Here is a 25,754-nt window from a genome sequence, read left to right on the forward strand (position 1 = left end):
ATGCTTTGTTTTAAGCTCAAAGTTGACACACTTTTATATATATTTTCTACCTTTTACCTCGTTAAAATAATTTGTTATTTATTCCATTCCAACTACAACCTAATTTAAGCATAGATAAAATGTTATATAACATAAACATTTTTTTATGGCGATTTCAAATTAAGGTGTACTTGTAATTTGTTGCACAACATAATGTGGGACGGGTGGTCACCCTACAGCCACAGTGGCTGGTGATTTCCCAAAGTTACTAGCTACTCAGTGTTTTCACTGGCCACCATTTTGTTGTTGGGAAATAATGTTACTTTTTATATGATTAAAGAAGACATTGAATTATTTGATAAGAGCAAAATTATTTGATTAAAAGTAATTTTACTTGATTTAGCTAAATTGAAAACTCTTTCAAATGCAGATTGAAAACCAAAATATATAAGCAGGTATATACATGTAGTCCGTGAAGGGACAATCTTTCTTCCCAATATTTAAATTTGAGGTCCACATGGTCGACTAAGTGTGCATTCCGATGACCAAACACTGGGTGCAGGGAGTGTTCATGGGAGTTGTAGTTCCTTAGTGTCTACCTGCATTTGGCAGCCCTGACTGTATGTAATTGTATTTGCCTTTTATATCTCCCTTTTTACAGAAAAGAGTATATAAAAAAATTTCAACCCCATAAAAGAGAGTCCAAACATGAAAATTGTTGTGAATTTAAGCTATCAGTCTGGACCGGAGATCTAAGCATGCATGTTAACCACTACTTGCCACATATTTTATGCATTTGCAGTTCCAACATTGCATTTCTTTAAAATGAAAACAGGAGTTATTTTTTATAACACTGATCTAAAATTGAATGGTTTAACATGAAGTGACAAGTTTGACAGGTTCATTATTATAAAAAGGTATGTTAATACAAATTAACACATTGTTTGTGTTATAGTATTTAACACACTATGTGTTATTTGAACACATTTCTTGCTAAATGAAAGGGACAACTCAGATTGTTTAAGAAGTGACACAACATTTATCGTCCTAGAAATAACACAGAAATGTGTTCATTTAAGAACACATGTGTTGTTTTAATAATCGTTTTTAGAGTGTGACATCAGAAGAAGAACAGCTGAGATGTTAGATTGCATCATGTTTGATGTAAGAATCAATTCCGTTCTCCATTTCATGACTCAGCATATGTTGAGAAAAGATCCCGTCTGAGAGAAATGTTATGCTATGCTCAGTCACATGCATAAACACTCATTTGTTCTCTATGTTTCTCTAAGCTTGTTTGTTCAGGGGAGATTTGTCAGGAACTTCGGATCAGTGAACTATACACCCACACAGGGAGCGTGGGAGAAGTTGACAGGTGAGATCTATCCTTAAATATTAATGCACATTATATCACAAAACGGAAGAACAAAGCCCAGCTTCCACTGTCTTTGTCTTTGTATTTCTCATTCTGAAATATTACACTAATATTCAACTTGTCAAAAAACGAGTTGGGCGAATTACGTAGTATTTCTTTGTTCAATACTCTCCCCCAGCGATCATACAGGTTTTGGAAAGTTTTTTTCGAACATATAAAACAGTTTTGTAACAATTTTTCTTAGTCCCTTATCGGAAAATTATACCGGAAAAGCACACGGCACACCCACTGCAGCATGGATAGCAGGAGAAGGAGCATGCGCAGACATCACTTTGTGCAGGAGAGAGAGAGAGCATTTGTTCGCGAAGTTCAGGTGTTTGTTTGTTCACTGCATTTGGGTGATGAATGTTATACAAGCGGTGGATATAACGCTGGATTTGGAGATTGTTTGAAACTGATATATGGAGCCGTCCCAGCGCTAAAAGACACCGGACATGAACTGCATGCGGTGAGTGAAACTGATGTCTGTGTTTTGTTTGACAATGTGACTTAGTTCAGCCTATCCCGCCCGCACGGGCCGCATGATTTCAGAAGTAATCGAACAGCTGGTTTTATCTTTTTTTAATGTGATCAAACTAAATACTCTTCAAAGATACGACGTATGCAATACTACTCTATAAGTACTCAAGATTAATATGAGATTGTCAGAAACCCCATGTGTTAGGGCCGCTTTAAAGATGTTTGCACACCGAGTCCAAAATCCCTAACCCTTCATAAACAAATTCAGACCAGGTTAGTTTTTTTGCAATACTAAAGAAATACTGGAGTTTCACAGGAGAAATAACCAAACGGGAGAATGTCGGGATATTGGGGTGAAAAACGGAACTCCCTGACAAAAGGCATTGTTAATAGGTATGCTACCTAGAGAGGTACTATCAATGGAGAGAAGCAAGGGATGAAAGGAGAGATAAGGCAGAGCAACAGCAGCGTCAAGCTGTATTGGTTTGTGAACTTCACAACAGATTAATTAATATGCATTGGACTCAATGTGCAAGGTTTCCATGCACAACACATTTTTAGGATGACAAATACGAAAAATATGCATACTAAAATTTCAGACTGAGTGTGCAAAGACCTTAACAAATACAAACTTATTGTACTAAGTGTAAGTGTAACTGACATTAGACGATTTTCTATCTCACATGTATTAAGAGGTATAAAAGGTAATACAAAAAGAGAGCATACATACAGTGGCATAGCAAGTCATGGCCAAGGGAATGCAAACTCCCAAGCGCCAAAAAGAGGGAAAAAGTGACGGCATGAGAACGGCCCCAAAAGTTCTATGACAAAACAGTTATCAAACATTAAACATTAAGTTTTACACTTTAAGTTTTAACATTAAGTTACATCGCAATGTTCTTTCACTCTTAAAACATCGGCTTCATTTGATTGGACAGTAATCCTTATCTTTCTTCATTTGATTGGCCATCTCAATCAGATTGACATTGACAAGCTCATTCAGACACCATATAAATTAAACTTCATAGCATTTCGACACAGCAAGGTAAACAAAGTAATGTTGTACATTGTACAATAATAATAGAGTGTAAATAAGTATTAAGATTATTAAAAGGAAGCCAACCAATTGGGACAATAAAGACCTCTATACTACCCCTAACCTTACCATACACTTTATTATGAAACACCTGTTAGCCATTTTTCAAATATTTTCTTAATTTTGTTGAAAATGAATGCTTGTATGATCTGACATGTGATGTGAAAATGTAGTTCAGCAAAAGGCAAATTCAATCTCACAATCATATGTAGCGTGAAGACTACTCCAATGCTCTCCTTGCTGGTCTTCCTGCAAAGGCTATCAAACTACTCCAGCTGGTTCAGAATGCAGCAGCACGCCTCATCTTCCCAGAGCCTCTCCACTGGCTACCAGTTGAAGCCTGTATCAGATTCAAGTCACTAATGCTTGCCTATAGGACTACCACTGCACCGGCACACTTTCATACCCTCCTACACTTCTACACCCTAAAGCGTCTGCTTGATGACTAAATGTAAATGTAATTTACAATTTTAAACTTGTCAGGTTTCAACCTGGGTATAATGCACCCCTAAATAGACCAATACGTGACCCTAGTTCAGGTAAGTGCATACTGGGGAGCTGGTGGGCACTGTCAGGGAATGAAGTGGAAAAAGGAATGCTCGATTATTCATGCTGTCAATGTGGGTATAAGGTCTGCGGCCAAAGGAGAGACGTCAAAGGGAAGGAATGTCTCCGAATCCTTAGGCCAATGAAAGTCAATGTTTTTCAATCTTATTTACATTTATCTTTGTTGTCTTATGGTTTATTCAAAGGACATGAGGACATGCCACTCCTGTTTATGCAACCTGTGTATGTTGGCATCTGGCACCCTAACTACATAATTATTTAAAATGGTTAGTTGCATTTAATTATTTGAATTTGAAGTATTTTTTCTTTCAGGAGCATATTACGAGAACAAACCTGTGATCCATTGTGCGTCACGATCCACCATTTTAGAAAAACTGTAAAGCACACAAGCTTGCACTACCTTTCATATGCTGGTCATGAATTCTGTGTCATTCTATGATTATTTAAAATAACTTCATAGTAAAGTGTTGGGACAAACAAACAAAGTAAAGAATTGTTTTTACCTTGTTCGTAAGTAACTGGCATACTTGGGGCACATAGTCAATAAGACACCCTCCACTGGGGAACGCAGGAATGTGTAATGCTGAAGGTCCCCCAAGTGCACTATAAGTAGAGGGGAACAAAAAAAACATTAAAGTTAACACTTAAAAGTCATAAATGATCTTCACGGGGCAAACTGAATAAAAGACATAATAAAAGGTTGGTGGGAGAAGGTGATGGCTCCCAGTGAAAAACATCTACCACGCCACTGGGTAGTGATTTAGATTAATATTTATTTTCTTTGAGAAACTTTTTTTTTCGAATTTACATCCCCCCAAACATTAAAGACATCTTGTGACTTCATAAATAATGTATTTAAATAGCATTGACTAATATTAATGTATTCAATACATGACAAATTATTTATGTAATAATATATGTAAAGGATGATCCACAGCTAGCCCTGCATTAAAGGGTGTTAATGCACAATGTGGAGGCCAAGAACCACCCTCTCCGAAAAAAGGGCAATCCTTCAATGATCGGCTAGTCGTGGATAATTCCGCTTATACCATGGTCATTTGCCAAGTTAAAGCAGTTATTGATGTTTACAGTGTCATTTTTTACCAGACAGGTGAAAATAACAGTTTTATCGTCAGTTAATTTCAAATGTAGATCAAGCTGACTGAAACTACCCATCCAATAAATTGTTTTAATGCACACCTTCCAGCCAATCAGAATCGAGTATTCAAACAGACCATGGTATAATTAGTTTTACGTTTTTACAGTGCAACTTCATAAAAAAGAAAAGAATACATTGTAGGCTTGTCTACACCATTGAATGTATTGTGTTGAAATGATTACTTATTATTTATTTAAAATTCATTTACATAATCATTTATTTATTCTTAAGTGTTTACACTGTAAATCTGAATGTGAGATTGTCTACACAATCTCCGTCTTTAAAAATAAGCATCATACATTCAAGCTCCTGCTGTATGCATGGATGTGAGCAGGAAAGTGTTATTTTTCGCTACTAAGGAAGAGAAAACAAAAACCATAAAAAGACCAAGAGAACTGTTACTCCAGAACTTGCAGGATCAATGTAGAGTGAGATTACGTGACAGGTTCATGGAAAGTGTGATGTAGACGTGTCTGAGGAAGAGCACTTAAGTTAGAGACATAGGTGTTTGATGTTTATTTTGGTTGAAGGGCATTTTTATAAAAGTAAATGTCTTGTAAAATTCGATGGAAGATTACAATGTAATAACTTATTAAAAGGACTTTGATTTTCAGATATTCTGCAACCAGTCTTTCAAATGTATAAAGAATAGCAACTAGAATCCACTGTCAGTTAGGTTAACATCAACAATCCCTTAACTGACAGAAAGAATACCTTTTTCTGAAACGATGTTTGCAAGTGAACAAGCATGAAAATGTCATTCATGTCCATCAACCTCCTGAAGCATATTCATCGGCTGTTTAATGATGTTAATGCACAGACATGTTATTTATTAAAAGCAGAAATAGGAAATAAGAAGGGATGCCACTCAAACGCTTTTCAGCTGTCAAATTTCCATCATCCTCAGTCATAACACAATGTAGTTGCAATGTTTCAATGACAATAGAGCTGCATCCTTATCAAGTGATGTCTTGGTGCTTGCCTGTGCAGAAGTTGTCTCCACACTGCTATGGCATTCTGGGCAGTTGCTATAGTGTTGCTATGCCACTGCTGGAGTGTTTTAGGCGGTTGCCTCTGCAAAGCAGCCCTCTCCCAAGTCCCTAAAACATGGTTTAAGTCCTTCCTTTTATGGAAGTCTAAAGAATGAATAGTTTAATACTTGTGCTTTAAAGTTAAATACTTGTGATTAGAGATTAGAGGAAGCATTAGCGTAGCAATTAAATTTACAATTGCTAGGCATAAGCAATAATTACTGCTATAGATTATAATTTTAAGAAGATTGTGCTATTATAATATAGTCAAAAAGGAAATTCAATAACATCCAATGGCTTATTGCTTTTATAAAATGATTTCTACATATTTATATAAAATTACGCAATAAAAAAAAACTTATTAAGCAAATTCATGAAGTCATCATTTCATCTTTCAGCCAGAACACATTAAACTTTGTCATTAAACTAAAAGTTTTTGTCCAAAGCAGAGCTTAAGCCCCCAGACAGGGCTCAAGCCAAGTCCCAGAGTAATTTAAATGTTAAAGTCGCTTGATCGAAAACAACTTGCACTGACATATTTTAAAATGTATCAGTGCGATTGTTTTATCTCAAGATGGATACAGTTATGTCTTTTTGTAAAGTATGTTTTTAACAATGACTTAAATATCCTAATAACTAAGGCCTAGTTTTGGCCTAGGCTAGGGAATCTGCCCATTAGTGTATTTACAAAAATGTTGGTCATGGCCAGCAATATGTAGGAAAATAGCAAAAGTATTTAGGAATAATGTTATATCTATCAGGAGCATAATTTACAAGAATAAAAAAGAGCCAGAGAGGAATAAGAAAACATGCAAACAAACTCTGCAATAATATGAAACAGAGGAAACAAACAGGCATCTTCTAAACAGAAAAGATGCAATCAACAACTGAAAAAAAAAAATAATAAGAAAGAAAGAAACAAGTATTCAGCGCTCAATCAAACTGTAGATGAATGTGTAGGAGTCAATCTCGCACCATCGCATGTTGAAGATGTGAAGTCCACAGTCAAACTCAGTGAGCACTTCACCGTCATAATAACAGAGCCTGCTGTGTGGGAGTTGAGAGCAGCCATCAGTGCAACAGCAGGCATGTTTGGAGTTAACAGCGATACGGCAGCTAAACATTGAATGTGTGAGAAAGATGGTAGGAGAGAATGATAGAGATTCCTGGGAGGCTTTTTATTTCACTCAGGCCATGCAGAGAGAGACCTCTTTCTCTCTTCTTTTTTAAGTCCCACTCATGCTCTCTCTAGTTCTCTGATGGGCCTGGGGGAGCTGCTGTAATAAAGACTACGGGTGAAACTTCCAGTGACAGTAGTGCAGCAGCATTGAATCACTTTTTCTTATGGCAGTAAATAATTTTGTGATTTATGAGTTGAATAAAGTGTTTGCTTCATGCGATGATGGATGCAGCGTGACGCGACGCGACATGACCCGACCCGACAACCCATTAAGAACAAGGCCTTTATTTGTGTTGTGTTGCGTCATGCCGGTTGCATCGGCTGAAGACAGTGTTACAACCCAGTGATGCTTAATTTGTGTTCTAAAGGAAAGCACTTTAAACACTGATAAATTTAAGATGTGTTGCGACGGTACAATTTTCAAAAGACATAGCTTAAAATATGTACTGATCTTGTAAATACTATATAAGTGGAGAGCATATTTGAAGCAAACAGATAACAAACATTTAACATCAATTAGACTGAATGTGCCCATAGTTTAATGTCATTACATGAGATGCATGTAATCATTAAGATACTATATGGTCTTCAAGAAAAACACGAGTTAAATTGAATTTTTTGAATTTTGTCAAACATTTTACCCTCATGTTGTTAAAAAATGTTGGTATGATGATGATGATGGTAGATTTATCACATTCTCTGATCTACATTTCACAACCGATATGCGCAGATCCGTGCACAAAAATCATCTTACAACAGGGTTTGCCTGTGATTCATCAAACATTCTATGCTGCCAACCTGATCGTACCATAATAAATGCTGCCTTACTTAAACAGAACGTAATTTATATATCATGGTCATATAAATTCAGGATGTAAGTGCATCGGCCCTAGATTTTGTGACATGGAATAACGTAATCCGGCAAAAAAGAGGACCTTTTCACATTTTGAAATTGAAACTTTAACCTTGAAACGCAGAATCAAAGGAAGTAACAGTTTAGAAAAAGATTAGTACTGCGGTCAACAGCTGTTGACTTAGTGAACCGAAACTCCATCTGAGGTTTTTTATTGGATATTTATTGTTTCTAAACATTATAAACGTTTAACATCTAATTCTGATAATCTTGCATTTTAGGCTGCTTAAATCAAGCACACACAGTTTTATGTTTGCTTCATTTATGTTATCCCTTTCTGATCCGTCAAAGAGAAGAACCAGTGGTCTTCAGCCTTCACAAACCGGCCTGGAGCCTGCCACACAGAGCCAGGCAACCTCGAGATGTGACTCAGTGCGCGTCTCCCACCCCTAAGCGAACATCGCACAAATTAAAAAACATAAAAGCATGTGTATTGCCTGTTGTATTGCCTGTTTTTATTAGAATGCATATTTGCCAAAAAAAGCTTTCACCTTGCAAATACGTAAACTGACCACTTGCTTGTAATTATTTAGATTATCGTTATTTATGTTTTACTTTTAATTGCGCATTTTAATTGTTGTAAATTATCTTAGAAGTAGCCTAAAATCTCATGAAAGTTATTTTTAAGCATCAAAGCACCCGTTAACCTTGTAATTTCGAACAATTAGATTATCATAGAATTAGACAGGTATAAAAATACTTTATTCACGTAATGGATTTTTATATTTGTTATACTAAACGAAAAAAAACAATCTTTCTATGATTAACATTCTGCATAACATGCATAAAAAGCACCAGTACAAAAGAAACCCAATACATTTATGCATTTGGCAGATGCTTTTATCCAAAGCAACTTACGTTGCATTATCCTATACATTTATACTAAGGTAAGTGCAATCCCCTGGGTTTAAACCCACAACCTTGCGTTGTAAACACAATGGACTTACCACTGAGCTACAGGAAAGCTACAATACAGATACAACAGTCTGATAAACATCAACCAACACAAAACAAAACACTGAAAATGTATTTACAAGTTAGAGCCTTTGTGTATGTGCAAAATATCAGATCCTAAATAGAAATCTTTGCTTTAAAACCATTTTGCCCTAGTTTAAGCATTTATTATCATATTCAGGTATATCCTCAGGAGGCCTGTTTCTACATTTATCTTTGCTAAAAACACCCACAGACATATAACCTACTGGCTGTCCCTTCTCATAATTTTCCCCAGTCTGAGAAGCTAACATGCATATATGAAGGCAAGGTCAACTCCGTGTGCTCCCATATTATCCAAACCCCATGTGACAGATAGAAGCTGACATGGCTGGAGAGCAAACAAAATGGGCTTGCTCTCCCTCCTCTTCTGTTACGTTGATGTAAGCGGATGGAACAGAAAGTGAAAAAGAAGGAAGAAAGAAGCTGGCATTACAAGTCAGTAACCTCTCATATCTGTTGTTAAGTCCTGCAGAAGTTACCTTCACTTCTGAAAGGTGACCTTGTGTTAAACAGTAGTAACCAAAAAGCACAGAGGGAAATAGGGGTGACCTAGCAATCTCTTTTGCTAATTTCTTAAGTTTTAAAAACAGTTTTGATTACAAGAATGTGTCGATCCCCAGTACAGCATGTGTACACCCCTGTGGTGAAAATCAAGTTTTTATGTTATTTTTATGTTTATGTGGTGTTTTAATATGCTTTAAGACAAACCATGTGCAAATTTATAATTTTAAATGATTGCTGTGTATTTTCTCCATAAAACTGCAGTTTACCAAAGAGAGTTTAAAAAATGCAGTTTGCCCTGGTTAATGATGTCATAAACCTATAACCAATCACATCAACTCATTTGACCCTTGTGGATCCGCAGTTTAAAGGACTCATTAAATGAGCACTTTTAACAAGTTGATATGATTTATTAAGGTCTTCATGAAATGTCTGGAACATGTTTTGCTTAAAAACACTCAATGGCTGTGTAAAAAAATCCCTTTTTGCCCCGTCAGAAATAGCTATGCTCACAGCAACCCGTTTTTTGTCATGTCTCTTTAAATGATATTCAGTTACAGCCAGTGTCGGGGAAAGAAACTAGTTACAATATTGAGTTACTCTATAAAAAGAAACTAACTACGTTACTTGTTACTTTCCACAAAAAGTACCCAAGTACTTTTGCGTTACTTTTGTGTTGATGCTCAGCCTTTTCTCGACTTTGCTGTTCTTTAGTGTCAAACACTGTAATGCATTTAACAGTCCTCTATAGCCTATAACACACCTTTATTTTCTTTAAAAAAAATCTAATATTTCCTGACCAAAAGTCCTCCACCTCATCAGAGTTCTGCCTACTGTTGACACTAACTTCGGTGTCACTTTCCATTTTATTGTGTTTTGACAGCGTGGCTAGCTGCACAGGATGGCGCCAGTGAGCTTTCGGGACAGCAGAGTCGGCAGAGTAGTTTCCGGTCGTATAACACTGCGTGGGAAAAGGAAGATTTTTGGCCGGCATGGGTGTTTTTTTTAGATTTAAAAAAGTAATATATGACAGATCCTCTTTGCATTGCTGAGCACTTCGTTGAGCCAAAACAACTTGATAGTGTTATACGAAATTATACAGCTTAACACAGTCGAACACAGCTTATGTTTACATTCACGAGGCATGAGACCATTGATTGCTGTTGTGTGTCATGACTTGCGCTAAATTCCTGATCTGAAAGTTATCTTCCAAACATGATCGACATTTGCAGGACAATTGATTTCTATTGCGACTTGTGACTCGCGCTAATTTCACAATCTGAAAGTTATCTATTGAGCATGACCGGCATTTGCAGGCATTTTGTCCATGGTGGCGAGTGTGGCCACACTATAGCTCCGCATCCGAGCTCTGGCCTCCCATCACTGTGTCAAGGGTTGCCAGAAGGGTTGCCCAAAACGAAGCCGGAACACTGCAATACTGCAGACATGTCAAAACTTCCTATGAATGACTAGCAAATCTTTCTGAGCAAGCATGATCGATCATGTCTATTCTACTTTTAATTTAGAATTTAACTTCTGCAGTTACATTTTTTTCATATAAATCAATCATTTTACTGAAAAGTAACTTGAGTTACTTGAAAAACAAAGTAAATCGAGTAGTAATATATACATTTATTAAGTAACTGCGTTACATTACTATTTACTTAAAAAAGTAATCTAATTACAACACTGGTTACAGCACATTCCGCCCCCTTCCATCTGGCGTGTCAACACAACACACGTGTAGTACTGCCATGGCAATTGTTTAGCTAAAGGAGGGTCAACCAGTTATTAAACCCAAAGGTTCACATACTTTTTCCACCGTGCACTATGAATGTTCACATGTTGTGTTCAATAAAAACATGAAAACGTATAATGTTTGTGCGGTATTAGTTTAAGCAGACTGTGTTTCTCTATTGTTGTGACTTAGATGAAGATCAGAACACATTTTATGACCAATTTATGAAAAAATCCAAGTAAGCCCAAAGGGTTCACATACTTTTTCTTTCAACTGTATATACTAAGACTCATCAAGCAACCTTGGTAAGTTAGGATTGCACTTCATACCCGGTGAGTCATGGCTTCTAGAGGTACGCCTACTTTTCATCACTAATAGAAGAAAACCATCACAACACTAGTTTTTTTTAACAGAGTGGCTTAATTAACAAAAAATAAGTCGTCAGCGACTTCAGATTCTGATTATCAGGATAACAGTGATGAATTTATGAACTACTTCACTAGTAAAATCCAAGATATTAGAGAGAAAAATATAAGATACAACCAGAAGTGAAACCCGCTGAACAAAATAACTACAGCACCCTTAAGGAGAAATTGCAATTATTTTCTACAGTAGATCACTATGAACTGTCTAAAATCATTAGATCATCTAAATCAACAACATGCATGCTAGACCCTATACCTACAAAACTACTGAAAGAGACGCTCCCAGAAATTATAGATCCTCTTCTTAGTATTATTAACTCATCTCTGACATTAGGACATGTGCCTAAAGCATTTAAGCTGGCTGTTATAAGGCCTCTTGTCAAAAAACCCAAACTCAAGCCTAGAGAACTAGGGAATTACAGGCCTATATCGAATTTACCTTTTATATCTAAAGTTCTGGAAAAAGTAGTTTCAACTCAATTATGATCCTTCCTCCAAAGGAATGACATTAATGAAGAATTCCAGTCTGGATTGCGAGCATGTTAAAGTACAGAAACTGCTTTGATCAGAGTTACAAATTATCTGCTTTTTGCGTCTGACCGTGGCTGTATTTCGTTATTGGTGCTGCTACACCTTAGTGCTGCATTTGACACCATTGACCACAAGCAGCGACTTGACACGATTTCACTAACAATCTAATAGCATTTGAAATTTTGTAATGACAATCTTAAATCTATAATTTACCTTTTTAGTAAGTTCATTTATTTTTTATTTAGCCTTGTTGTGCAAGCACTGTTGAGCTTGTCCAGAGGCAGCAGCTTTTGCCAGAGGGGAACTGGAATCCCCTGGTTGGGCTTGGGTTCTCCTGAGGTTTTTTTCTCGATTGGAGTTTTGTGTTCCTCGCCACCGTTTGCATACTGTTTTGCACTATTTGCCTGGCTGGGGGGGCTGCCTTAGAGCTCAGAAGTTTTACATAATTAATATTGCATTTAGGAATTTATAGTCCGTTTAATATTTGACATATAGTTCTCTCTGCTCACCTCTTTCTCACCTGCTTTCACTGTGTGTGTGTGCGAGTGTGTTTGCGTGTGTGCGTCTATGTCGATGTGTGTAAGTATGAATGCATAATTGTGTGTGTGGAGCATTTGTATGTCTGTCTTTTGTGTTTTCACATTTTTCTTGTTTTTACAGGTGTATGGCTTTAGTCGTTTTACTTGTAGTCAATGTGTCTCATGTACAGCTGCTTTGTAACAATGAAAATTGTAAAAAGCGCTATATAAATAAAGTTGAGTTGAGAAATACATAGAAATACATTGTCCATAACAATTTTGCAGATTACAACAGAGATTTAAGTTAAATTACGAGAAAAAAATGACTTTTTAAAAGGGTTTTAAAGGAGAAGGGAAGGTGCTTAGACGTATGTCTTGAGGAAGAGCATTCCACTACTCTGGAGCCGCAACGGTGAATGATCGAGCTCCAGTAGTCATCAAACAAGATTTAAGTGTGATTTACAGTACCATACTAAAAGATCGTAAACAACGAGCAGGAATATAAGGCTGGAGCAAGTCAGATAGATATGAGGGACCAAGGTTGTGAAGAGCTTTATACGTGAGGATTAATAACCTTGCAGTTTATACGCAAGGAGACCGGAAGCCAGTGAAGGTGAAAGAGGATAGGGGTAATATGATCATGCTTTCGGGATTGTATGATCAGATGAGCAGCAGAGTTTTGTACATATTGTAGTCGTTTGATATTTTAAGAAGTGAATAACAGTTATCTAATTGAGATGCGAAAAAAGCATGTATAACGGTTTCAGCATACTACTGATTTAGAGAGGATTAAATATGAGAAAAATAACGAAAGTGGAAAAAAGAGATTTCGAGATTGTCTTTGAGGGCATTTTCAAATCACCATACAAATCTATCAGTTGACAAATCAGTTTAGAAGTAACAGCTTTAGAACCAATAAGAATTATCTCAGTTTTACCAGAGTTAAATTTAAGGTGGTTTGCTCCAAAAGCTTGATTTCCTTGCAGGATATTAGTGCTGATGGAGGAAATAAAGAGGTGGAAGAAGTGTTAAAATTAGTGGTGGGCATAGATTTTTTTTTTTAATCTGGATTAATCTAGATTAATCTTGGAATTAATCTAGATTAATCTAGATTAAAATGGCTCATTTGAATTCTGCCGAAGGCATTCAGAATATGTGTGCTACCCAAATAATGACTAAAAGTAAGTCTTTGAGAACGGGTTTCTCAAGCCAGGTGGCGCATTAGACCAGGGGGCTCATCTCCTGTTTCCAAAATGCATCTCAAACTGCTTGAGAAAGCTGTTCTACTATGATAATTGGTGATGAAAATAAGTTATGTTCAATAAGATGTAGGCCTACTTGTGTTTACTTCCGCATTAGCTAAGGGATGCTTTGCGTTTAGCTGGTACTTGAGACTGGAAGAGCTCCTACAGTACATTTACATTTAGTCATTTAGTCCAAGGCGACTTACAAAGAGTGAGGGAGCAACAAGCGACCTGTCATACAGGAGCCATAATACATTAGATCTCAATACAAAGTTACTGGTTTCAACTAAAGCTAGACCACTACCTGTTGAGAGAAAGTTTTTTTTTTTTTTAAACCAATTCCGCATTGCACAAGGTGCAAACAACCTTAGTCTTGTCGATGTTTCCATTGGGAAGCTTCTTAAAAATTAATATTCCCTGAAGCAAACCCGGCGGCTTCATAGCTGCATCCATATTAGCACGTCACGTTTGATGCAGTAATTTCACAGTAACGTTATGTTGTGTTCAGACCAAACGCGAATGCCGTGTCAAGCGCGAGTGATTTATGTGTTAATGCAAAGAGGCTATAGACCTACTTGCGGCGCGAATCGCGCGAATGAAGCCCTGGTTATGAGATGATGAGGCGGCGCGAATCACGCGAGTTAAAAAATCTTGTTCTCGCCCCGTACAGTGCAGTTAAGCTGGTATATATCTGCGCTAAAATATCAAGGTGAAAGTCATCATAGCTTGCGTAGTATAGACCCAGCTCCCAACCCAACTTTGAGAATAGATTAACGGCGACATTTTTTTTATCGCGCGATAAGAGTCTCACAACGCCGTTAACGGCCCACCACTAGTTAAAATAAATCTGAATGTCGCCAGTGGCGTTTGATTATTTGACCAATTGGAAGCATATAAATAGTGAAAAGAACAGGGCCCAGGACCCAGTGCTAAGAACACCAGAATCAGCGACCAGGAGAAGATCATTTAGAACCTTAATCAGTGCTGTTTCAGCACTGTGTAGAGGACAAAAAACAGACTGAAATGGTTCACAAAGGTCTTGTGCTGTTAAGTAAGCCTGTAACTGTAACTGGGTGGCTACAACTTTTTCTAATATCTTAGAAAGAAAAGATGAATTTGAAATAGGCCTAAAGCTACTTAGGTAAGAGGGATCAAGGCCATGTTTTTTATCACTGGGATTACAAGCAGCAATAAAAATAGTGCAAAGAGTTGCTCCTAGTGATGAAATTCTAAGAAAATTATTAGAAATGTGGGCATTTCCCCTTAGAATTACAGAAAAGATCCTAGTAAATAAAAAAGTAATCCATAAAGCATCTTAACCCTTAAAAGAGCTCTTAAGGTCAAAAATTATTAGGAGTAGGGAGGACGACATTTAAATTTAGTAATTTAGCAGATGTTCATCCAAAGCGACTTAAAGAGAGTTCAGGGAGCAATAAGCAATATGTCATACAGGAGCAATAATACAATAGGTGCTAATACAAAGTTTCTAGCTTCAACAAAAGCTATACCACTACCTGTTGAGAGACAGAGTTAGTGTTTTTTTTCATTTTGTTGTCAAGTATTCACAGAAGAGATTCGTTGCGATTCGATTAATTTAATAGATATCTTGATATTATTTGCCTAGTTTACAGAAGCAGCTACATTTTGAATTAATCAAAAATGCAACCAAAATATATAATATGAACATTTGATTAAACTCTGAAAACTGCACACATTCTGTCAAAATTTGACATTTACAACAATAAACTGTATTGCTTCTGCTAAGATTTTTTGGAACAGTGGGGCTGGATTTACGTCATAGGCTAGTTAACATTTTCATGATGTCATCACTTAGTTTTGTGTGTTGCAAGTAGTTTTGCTTCTATTTAAAAAAATGTAATACAGCATATTGCCCTATAAAGCCATTTTCTGTATCATTTTTATATATTAAACAGCCAGTGACAGTGTCATGTTTTTGGAAACGCTGTTTTTTACCTCATCCTTTCACGAGTCGGCCACCGTACGAGGAACGGAATGTGATGCTTCTCCTGAGATTTATTATAGACTCTTTGTCATGATTCTGCCTCACCGTGTCATGTCTTTCTTTGTCTTGTGGCAGAATCATGGCAGGATCCCTTGTTTAGTGGAAAGAGTGACATGACATGACATTGTTTTGAACTGCCATGCTCTCTCTCCGGTCTCGGCATTGGCCCCACACTCTCGTTTCCTCGTTAGCTTCCCTTGAGTGTTTCAGTACCCACACCTACCAATTGTTAATTATCCTTTGTTAGTCTCCCCTTTAAAATGCCCTCCTTTCTGCTATTCTGCGCTAGTTCGTTTTGTTCCATGTCATGTTGTCGGTTTACTACTCATCCTTGTGATATCTCCCAGTCAAAGTCAAGTAAGTTTAGTGTTAGATAATTGTAGTCTGTGGTATTTAGTCTTTTGGTAGTTTAAGTGTAGTTCGTTTAGTTCCTGTGTACCTGCCCTTTACTATATATTTTTTGACTACATGTTGTAGGTTTTACATCTAGTGGCCTTGGCTTTTGCTTTCGCAGAGTAATTTCTGAGAGATTTAGGGCACAGAAAAGACATATTTAGATATATTTTACATGCACTGGGCACTTTTGTCCACCAGAGTTAATATATACCTAGAAATACCTAAACAGGATTAATAAGTATTCATAGGAACATTAGTATACATGAGTGTATTAGTAGAATGTTTTGAAATCACGTTTGACCAAAGATTATTGCATACAAATGAATTATAAAGATGATTTGATGATTTAATGATACAATCAGAATACCTGATCAATGATTGTTCACATAAAAGCACTTTATATCATTTTAAGCATGTTAAAGAGCACATTTGAGCACAATGCAACTGTATACAATCCAGTAATGTCTCCTGGGGCTAGAAGCCTGAGGTCTAAAGTTCAAGAGTCGAGACACGAAAAACCTATGTACTTTCCATTGACCAGTGGTAACTAAGATACGGACATAGTTTTTGATGATTTCATATGGGGTGACCCTTGTATTAAAATTTGTACCATTGTATACAAATTTATTTTAAAAAATTTGTAATAGCGCACATACCACCATTAAGTACGTACCTCTTTGACACCTGGACCTACTTTGTCCGAGAGGTCTTTTGAGCTGCAAGATCGTTTTTTCCCTCAACAGTAGTAAGTTAGATGCTGAGAGAGAGAGGTGATCACTGCTCCGGGAAACCGAGACCTTGCGGGGCAGTAGAATTGCCAACAATTTCCCACCGAATGAAAGCTAAGATTTATCCAAAAAGATGCCAAGTTTGTCTGTATATACCTCTACTGAAAAGAAATCACTAACTAGTGAAAACTAGTGAAAGAGTAGCTAACTTAGCAACACTGGCGAGACTAATGAGGAATGAAAGGGAAACAGTGCTTCACAAAGAATCTGCAGCCATGGTGGGGAGGATTTTTGGTGTGACTTCACTCTACAGCAAAATGAATACAAAACACTAAAAGGCAATTATACAGACCTTACGTGAGCAATAGGGACGTGGAGAGTGTCAATATAAAGGTACCTCATATTGATATATTAAGTGTGACATCGCTGCATCGTATCATTAGAAAATGTATCGATACATCGATCCATATTGATATATTGTTACACACCTAATATATAAAGTGTGTGTATGGTAAAATAGGAAAAATTATACCTGTTATCTCAAACTGACGGCTTAAAATAGACCCTATACTTAAAAACGCCAACCAATCAAATTTTTCAAAAGACTGTCATACATAGCAACGGTAAGTAAAAGTTGTATCCAGCCTCACCTCCTCACTATAATTTTTATTTTTTTTATTGCTCAGAGTTGCTCTCGGGTCTAGTCCTGAATTGCTTTTAAGCTAAAACTCCAACATAGAAGTTGTTAAACTAAATTAGGAGCTTTCTTAGAGGACTCTTAGAAGGTTTAAGAATACGTGCCCAGGTCTTCTTATGTAAAAAGAAACCCTACTCAAAGAAGTTGAGTCATAGTCAAAAGTTCTTTCTGAAGATGAAAAGTATTAAAAAAGCAGTTTCTTGCAAAAGGCATCAAAACAAATATTTTGCGAAAAACAAATAGAGATTATTGAACTGTCAAAAGATTTCTGTGTGACTTAAAGCACAGAAGCTCTTGGTCAGGCAGAGTTACTAAGGAACGTTTCTGTCAAACACATGAATTGTATCAAAAGGGCAGCAGAAAAAAAGCCGCTGCTGAGCAGTTGACATGTGTCTGAAACTACTGGGGTCTCAAGAACTTATCCATGCAGACTGTCAGTTGTGCGTAAAGCTGTGTTTCAGCCGCTGCTAACCAAACCTCACAAAGAGAAACCTGCACAGTGGCTGTAGAAACAATATTGGGAAGGGAGATAGAATGTCATTTTAGGCTGTCAACATGACTTCTTCAATATATGTGGTGTAAATAACTGAACATTTTCTGCTATAGTATAAAATGAAGAACAGTGCCCTCTAAAATAAAAAGATCATCATGCAGAATAACAGACTATGCCATGCTGCATAAATGCCACTTGGTGCTACAGTAGTAAAATATTAATTGCCATATTTAATAGACAAATTAAGACTTGGAAAAATGGCCATGTGTTTCATAAACAATTATTGAACATTGCAATGATGTACAAATCAACTATGTCATATCCTATCCTCTTTTCTTTATCCTCTAATCATAACTATTGCTTTGAGGTATGAGGTATAGTATGAGATAACTCAAATGATTTAATATTCCCTATTATAAATTAAAAACACTGCACCAGCTGGACCTTGACAGAGGAAATATCAATTATATTTTTTAACATTCTCCATGATAAAGGGCCAAAAGACCTAAAATTTCAAACAATCATGTTACCATGTTAAAATTGAGACAGTTTTGCTATTGCGATACCATAATTAGGGGCCAAGCCCCGAAGGGTAGGTTAATACGATTGTGTCGCGGTTGACCGATGTGTTCGCCCATCATTCAGAAATTTTAAATCGCGATATATTCTGAACCGTGTGATATATCGCCACCAAATTTGACACGCGTCACTGACATGTAGTCCCAAATGTACCCTGTAAGTTTCCAGACAGGGCCACATAGCATTCGTTAGATATTACTATTTTTTTTTTTTCTTGAACGCTGCTGTGTGAAGCAAGTTAAGTGAGTGGCACACCTGATAAATGCAAGTCTCGGGTGCAAGAGGTCGCTGGTTCGAACTTCGTGTTGCCTATTATACATTTCAATTTGCAAGTGTGTGCACAAATAGTCAAAGTACGTAAACAAACGAAATGTAATGTCATTTTGTAATGAAATAAAATGAAATAAAGTGCGATGTACGTAGTGCAACTTAATGGGGTTTACAATACATGTAAATACATACAAACAGAAACATGTAACAAGTACAAACTGAAATTCTGTCCTTCATTGTCACTTGTGACTTATTTCATCAATACCTGCGTTCGTGAGATATTAATCTTTATTATTATGCGCTACTGGGTGAAGCAAGTCAACTGAGTGGCGCACCTGATCAATCGGATCAGTCTCAAATGCGTATACATGCTACTTTTGTCCTACTGTCTCATTTCGTGTCGTGGGTACGCTGGGGGAAGTGTGGGCTGGGTGTGGTGGGTACGCTGGGTAAAGCACCGCAAAGTGTGGGCTTGGCCCCAGTGGTGCTCCTTGCAGCTCTTGTATTAATAATATTGTTACATCCCTAGTTCCTGGTGAAGATGTACATTGTCTATAATCCTGGATTTAGGAAAGTCACTGTTACCACTGAAACAGCAGCAACATTGCTTAACAAGAACCACCCACTCCCATATACTAATGTAAATGATCTAAACATTCTCCCTACACTTTAAAACTTCTATAATTATATTTTCTTGAAGAGTTTATTTTAACTTCATTATTCCCTTTTAGGAAAATTAGTTTTGGGCAAGTTGATGATAATAAATTGATGATAAGAACAAAAAAAAAGTTGTATTTAGTAGGCAGTTTGTATGATTTTAAATATGAAATTAATTAATTTACTTATTATAATAGTTCAATGTCATAGTCCCTTATAAGCTTTACCAGCCAGTGGCTAAATCCCTATCAATGGCGTCTACATGATTAATGTACTACCTATTTAACTTCACAATATTGCTTTTTACAGTTTTATCTTCAAACATATTCCTTGTAATGCACTTTAATGGCAATGAAAAAAATAAATCTAGAAAATATTTCTGGGGCCAATTCCACTTTTGAAGTCAGGTACATAAAAATAACAATTATTAGTACGGCAAACATTTAAAAAGCTTGTTGTTTGTCTACTAAGCCATAAAGTTAGAATGAAAATATGTAAAATTATAATTATAGCGTGTATGAAAAAAACGTCACTCCATCCAGGGTGTATCCTGCCTTGATGCCCGATGACTCCTGAGATAGGCGCAGGCTCCCCGTGACCCGAGGTAGTTTGGATAAGCGGTAGAAAATGGATGGATGGATGGATGGATGAAAAAAACTTTTATCCTAGTCCACACTAGGGGTTGAACACAGGGGCGTATATAGGATATACAACCATCAGGGGCTGAGCCTAAAACATAAGGGGCTAAATAAAGGGAATTTGAATGGTGTAAGGGGTATTTTTTCAAGAAATTATGCTTTGCATGAACGCATTTATGTGATATATTATCAAACACAAAATAATCATATGTTACTTCATCCGACCCATTGTTTGACAAAAACAATGGGTTTTGAGTTTGGCAAAAAACCCATGTGTTACGCCCGCTTTAAGGATTTTACCTTGTTTGTAAATATTTGTAATGTTTTTTTACAACTTTAATTACTTAAATAATTAAAATATTTACATGAATATAAACACTTAATAATTATAATTGATAATGCTTAAACTAACATAAGTAAAAAATCTAAGGTTTTTAAGTAATTTTTTAAGTAAACACAAACAGCCAGTGCCCTAATAACTGCTGGTGTGACTGAGCTGCTGGCACTTTAAGACTTTCGGATAAGCAAGGATCCAATGATACACTTCCCAAAAAGTTTCTCCCCAAAACTGTTTGTTAACTGCATACCCGTTGTGTTTAAAATTGATATAATTATATGTGTATTTTACCATTCAAGCAGTAAGCCTGAAAGACAAGATTTGCGCGCTGACGGGAATCATTTGCTCAAGTAGGATGTTTTTTTACAAGGAATACAACACAGTATTGCATCACTATGCTGTCATTAGGATATTATTGCATCCCCACGTGTTCTGTTAATTTACGTGAGGCGGGAGCCAGGTAAGAAAAGTTCACATAAAACACCCGCAAGACCGGCCTCGGCCACGCCCCCGGCACCAGCGTCTCCTCCTGTTTATCCTCACACTTTATCCCCGGACTTTTAGTTACACTACACTTCCCAGGACTCTGTGCACTCACTCATCTACACTGATCATTCACATCTGTATCCCATCAGTCACACCTGCACCCAATTACCCACACGGCATTTAACCTCCACTAGCACAACCAGTCCGTGTCAGGTCTAGTTGTATTCTACCCTAAGTTGTACTTCCCCTGACTTCCTAGTTTATGTCTTACTCTGGTTCCCGTGGATGTTCTGTGTACTCCTGTTTATTATTTGTTTCCTGTGGATGTTTGTCATTACCCCGTGTCTTAAGTAAATCAGCTTCACTTAACCCCTGTGTTGCATCGTGTCTGTCTTAAGCGTATGTGGATTGTTACATCACACAGATCACTCACTGACTCACATGAGCGACAGCCAACATCTGTGCATTACCCTCTTAAATTGATAAAATTCATTTTTGCTATTTTTGCATTTATTTTGATTAAGATTATGCCGCAATTGCAGAATCACAAAAAACTGTGAGAAGCTTAATTTCATCTGTAGTCCCTGGGCAGGAATTCTAATACTAGTGGTGGGCCGTTAACGCCGTTAACGCAGTGAGACTCTTATCGCGCGATAAAAAAAATGTCGCCGTTAATCTATTCTCAAAGTTGGGTTGGGAGCTGGGTCTATACTACGCAAGCTATGATGACTTTCACCTTGATATTTTAGCGCAGATGTATACCAGCTTAACTGCACTGTACGGGGCGAGAACAAGATTTTTTAACTCGCGTGATTCGCGTCATTCGCGCCGCCTCATCATCTCATAACCAGGGCTTCATTCGCGCCGCAAGTAGGTCTATTGCCTCTTTGCATTAACACATAAATCACTCGCGCTTGACACGCCATTCGCATTTGGTCTGAACACAACATAACGTTACTGTGAAATTACCGCATCAAACGTGACGTGCTAACATGGATGCAGCTGGATGAAGCCGCCGGGTTTGCTTCAGGGAATATTAATTTTTAAGAAGCTTCCCAATGGAAACATCGACAAGACTAAGGTTGTTTGCACCTTGTGCAATGCGGAATTGGTTTAAAAAAAAAAAAAAAACTTTCTCTCAACAGGTACTGGTCTAGTTTTAGTTGAAACCAGTAACTTTGTATTGAGATCTAATGTATTATGGCTCCTGTATGACAGGTCGCTTGTTGCTTCCTCACTCTTTGTAAGTCGCTTTGGATAAAAGCGTCTGCTATATGACTAAATGTAAATGTACTGTAGGAGCTCTTCCAGTCTCAAGTACCACCTAAACGCAAAGCATCCCTTAGCTAATGTGAAAGTAAACACAAGTACATCTTATTGAACATAACTTATTTTCATCACCAATTATCATAGTAGAACAGCTTTCTCAAGCAGTTTGAGATGCATTTTGGAAACAGGAGATGAGCCCCTGGTCTAATACGCCACCTGGCTTGAGAAACCCGTTCTCAAAGACTTACTTTTAGTCATTATTTGGGTAGCACACATATTCTGAATGCCTTCGGCAGAATTCAAATGAGCCATTTTAATCTAGATTAAAAAAAAATAATCTATGCCCACCACTATCTAATACAAATTAGACGTTATAGCAACTGTTGTAATTCCTACACCATTCACCTGATTTGGATGTAAATACCCTCAAATTAAAGCTGACAGTCTGCAGGTAAAGCACTGCACTTGTTCGTTTCATTTGAAATCCATTGTGGTGGTGTACAGAGCCAAAAATGTTAGAATTGTGTCGATGTCCCAATATTTATGGACCTGACTGTAAATATATATACAAGATTAAACAGGCATGAATTCTCTTTTCACAAGAACTGTAAACAGCATCTCTAATGTTTTGGGAATTGCATCAATAACTGAACACAAATCCTTTAATAACGAATCTTTCTGCCCCTTTCGTAAACAAAAGATCAGTTTTACCAACGGATTCTCAATTCCCCCAGCATTTCAGGAAGTAAATAGCAGAAGAAGAAGTACTGCAATTAGTTATTTTGCAGAAATGGTGGTTGAAAAGGTGTGTCACTAGCTATATGCTCGAATCTCTTAAATAACAGAACTCAGAGCCAGTGCGCAATTCTCATAGTGACTGTATATTTATGACTGAACATAAGACATTTTCTGATTCTCAATATATAATTAGATCATAAGCCTTAGTGATGGTGACAATTGAAGACTGTATTTGCAAAAACCGACAACTCTGTACAAAATATAGAAAAATAATGTTTTTTATTGTGTTATTATGTCTTTATTATTTTGTATTATGCCGTGTTATTATTACTTAATCCAAACAACCTAACTGCAGTTTGATTAATATTACTCATTTAATTGACTATAAAAAACATGATTTTTGAACATGCCTTTGCAAATAAACTTTTCAATTGCTTTCTTAAGTACTGTACAAGCTTTCAACCATCATAGAAAGGCAATTTATGAAACCATAATAATCGTGTTGTGTAAGTAAAGCATTTTATTGTTTTCACTGTTTACTATGTCCAAACTAACCCACATGAAAAATGCAGTAGTATATTTTAGTGAACTATACTTTAGTATACAGAAGTATATTATAGTAAGTACTCAAATATTTACTATGGTAGGGTTCAAAAACACTATATCATCTAGGAATTTTACTACAGTTTACTAAAGTGGGCTGGCACTTTTTTAATGAAATGAATCCACATAAAATTATCTAATTAATGCATTAAGCACGTTTCAGTTGTTGAATGGTTCATTTTTAAATAAGAGTTGATGATAAATTGTTATATCCCCTGCCAAAAGTCCCACATTACTGACAATGTCCTTTTAAGGTTCTTGTGCCCCCCAAAAAAGTTTTGCACCACTGTCTTTAACATCAGACTTCAGTGTGTTTCACAATTCAGTGTATGGAATAATAATACGAATACTCACTGCTCAATGCCAGGAGACAGGTAGAGTTTTGGGAAAACCTGTGTAGCTTCAGCATCTTCAAAGCTAACCGACAGAAGAGCAACATCTTCTCCTGGATCCAGTGAAGTGTCCTAAGAAAGAAAAAAGGAAAACCTATATGATGTCACATGTGTAGGATCTGGTCGGACCAAAGGTGACCATTTGGGCATCGTAAAACACCATGGGCTCTCAGCAGGAATCTAACCGGCGCCAGCGAGTCTGATCCAACTGCCCTCTCTTACAGCATCCCTCATTTGAACAGGATAAATTCCAATACACTCCCCTGGACTTCATAGGAGTCCCAACAGGGAGGACGGAGTGCTCCCCGAAGCGAGAAGAGCATTTGGCTCAAAAAAGGAATGCGGCAACTAGTTTCGTTCCTTGCATGTTTCATAACTAAATGTTTCCCTTTTCATTCCTTACAAGATGGTGTATAGCACATTAATGTATTTTATACCATACTCATCTTTTGCTTATTCTAAGGCTATTACAGCGCCAACTTCTAGGCAACTCTAAATGCAAAAGAGCTAATGAACAGGACAAAGAAACATCGATTTCACGCCCAACATCATCGCATTGGATAGCCCACCTTGGAGGGGCGTTCAGCCTCCAGGCTTAAAACATCTGTGAACGGAGCAAACGATGCTCTTTCGTGTTCGCGTGTTCGCACGTTCCCTCTTCGACCACCTCTTGAGACCTGTCTCTCTCTTAGCCAGTATCATGTACTTAGAGTAATGCTATGTCATGTGAATTTACTAAATGGATTTAGAGCTTAAATTGTTCAACCTGCATGTAAAGTGGCACGGGGGGTGCACTGTGATTGACATAATTGTTTGGTCCCAGTACATTTACATTTACATTTAGACATTAACAGACGCTTTTATCCAAAGCGACTTACAAAGAGTTTAGGAGCAATAAGCGATGGTTACATAGGGTGTAACGATAGCCATAATACATTAGGTGCCAATACAAAGTTAATGGTTTCAACAAAAGCTAGACCACTACCTGTTGAGAGAAAGGGTTAGTTATTTTTTTTTATTTGTTTGTCAAGTATTCACAGAAGAGATGGGTTTTAAGTAGTTTTTTAAATGTTGTGAGAGATGTGGTTGAACGGACAGAGTTAGGAAGAATTTTCCACCAGGAAGGAGTTGTGAATGAGAAAAAGCGGGAGAGCGATTGACTGCCCTTAAGGTAAGGCAATACAAGACGCCGCTGGTTTGCTGCACGCAGGGATCTTGATGGGGTGTAGGAGTGCAGGAGAGTGTGGAAGTAAGCCGGTGCAGATCCAGTGATAGTCCTGTAGGCAAGCATTAGTGACTTGAATCTGATACGGGCTGCAACCGGTAGCCAGGGAAGAGATATGAAAAGGAGAGTCACGTGAGCCCTTTTGGGCTGTTGGAAGACGAGGCGTGCTGCTGCGTTCTGAACCAGCTGAAGTGGTTTGATAGCCTTTGCAGGAAGACCAGCAAGGAGAGCATTGCAGTAGCATTGCAGATGTCCTCGAGGCAGGCTGTAATGCGAGCTGCTACAGTGGTATCGTCTGGGTGAAATGAGATGTAGATCTGGGTATTGTCGGAATAACAGTGATATGAGAAGACATGTGCCTGTATGATGGGTCCCAGTACAGACTTGGCCTCAAATGGCATGCCCCCTGACCGATGGCTGAACATCTGATGCATAAACCAGACAAAATTGC

The 25,754-nt window shown here is 37.3% G+C and overlaps 1 protein-coding gene across 2 annotated transcripts in view; it reads right to left on the reverse strand.

Annotated features, from left to right (window-relative positions):
• babam2 (BRISC and BRCA1 A complex member 2) overlaps nt 1-25,754 on the reverse strand; it is a 190,278-nt gene that overhangs the window by 7,746 nt on the left and 156,778 nt on the right. For both annotated transcript variants that reach the window (XM_056768777.1, XM_056768778.1), the window contains exons 7-8: nt 24,041-24,150; nt 4,040-4,139 (exon numbers count right to left, since the gene is read on the reverse strand). In XM_056768777.1, the coding sequence (XP_056624755.1) occupies nt 4,040-4,139; nt 24,041-24,150 (210 nt within the window). The remainder of the gene's footprint in view (nt 1-4,039; nt 4,140-24,040; nt 24,151-25,754) is intronic.

Source organism: Triplophysa dalaica, chromosome 15 (assembly GCF_015846415.1).
Source record: "Triplophysa dalaica isolate WHDGS20190420 chromosome 15, ASM1584641v1, whole genome shotgun sequence".
Lineage (NCBI taxonomy): Eukaryota > Metazoa > Chordata > Actinopteri > Cypriniformes > Nemacheilidae > Triplophysa > Triplophysa dalaica.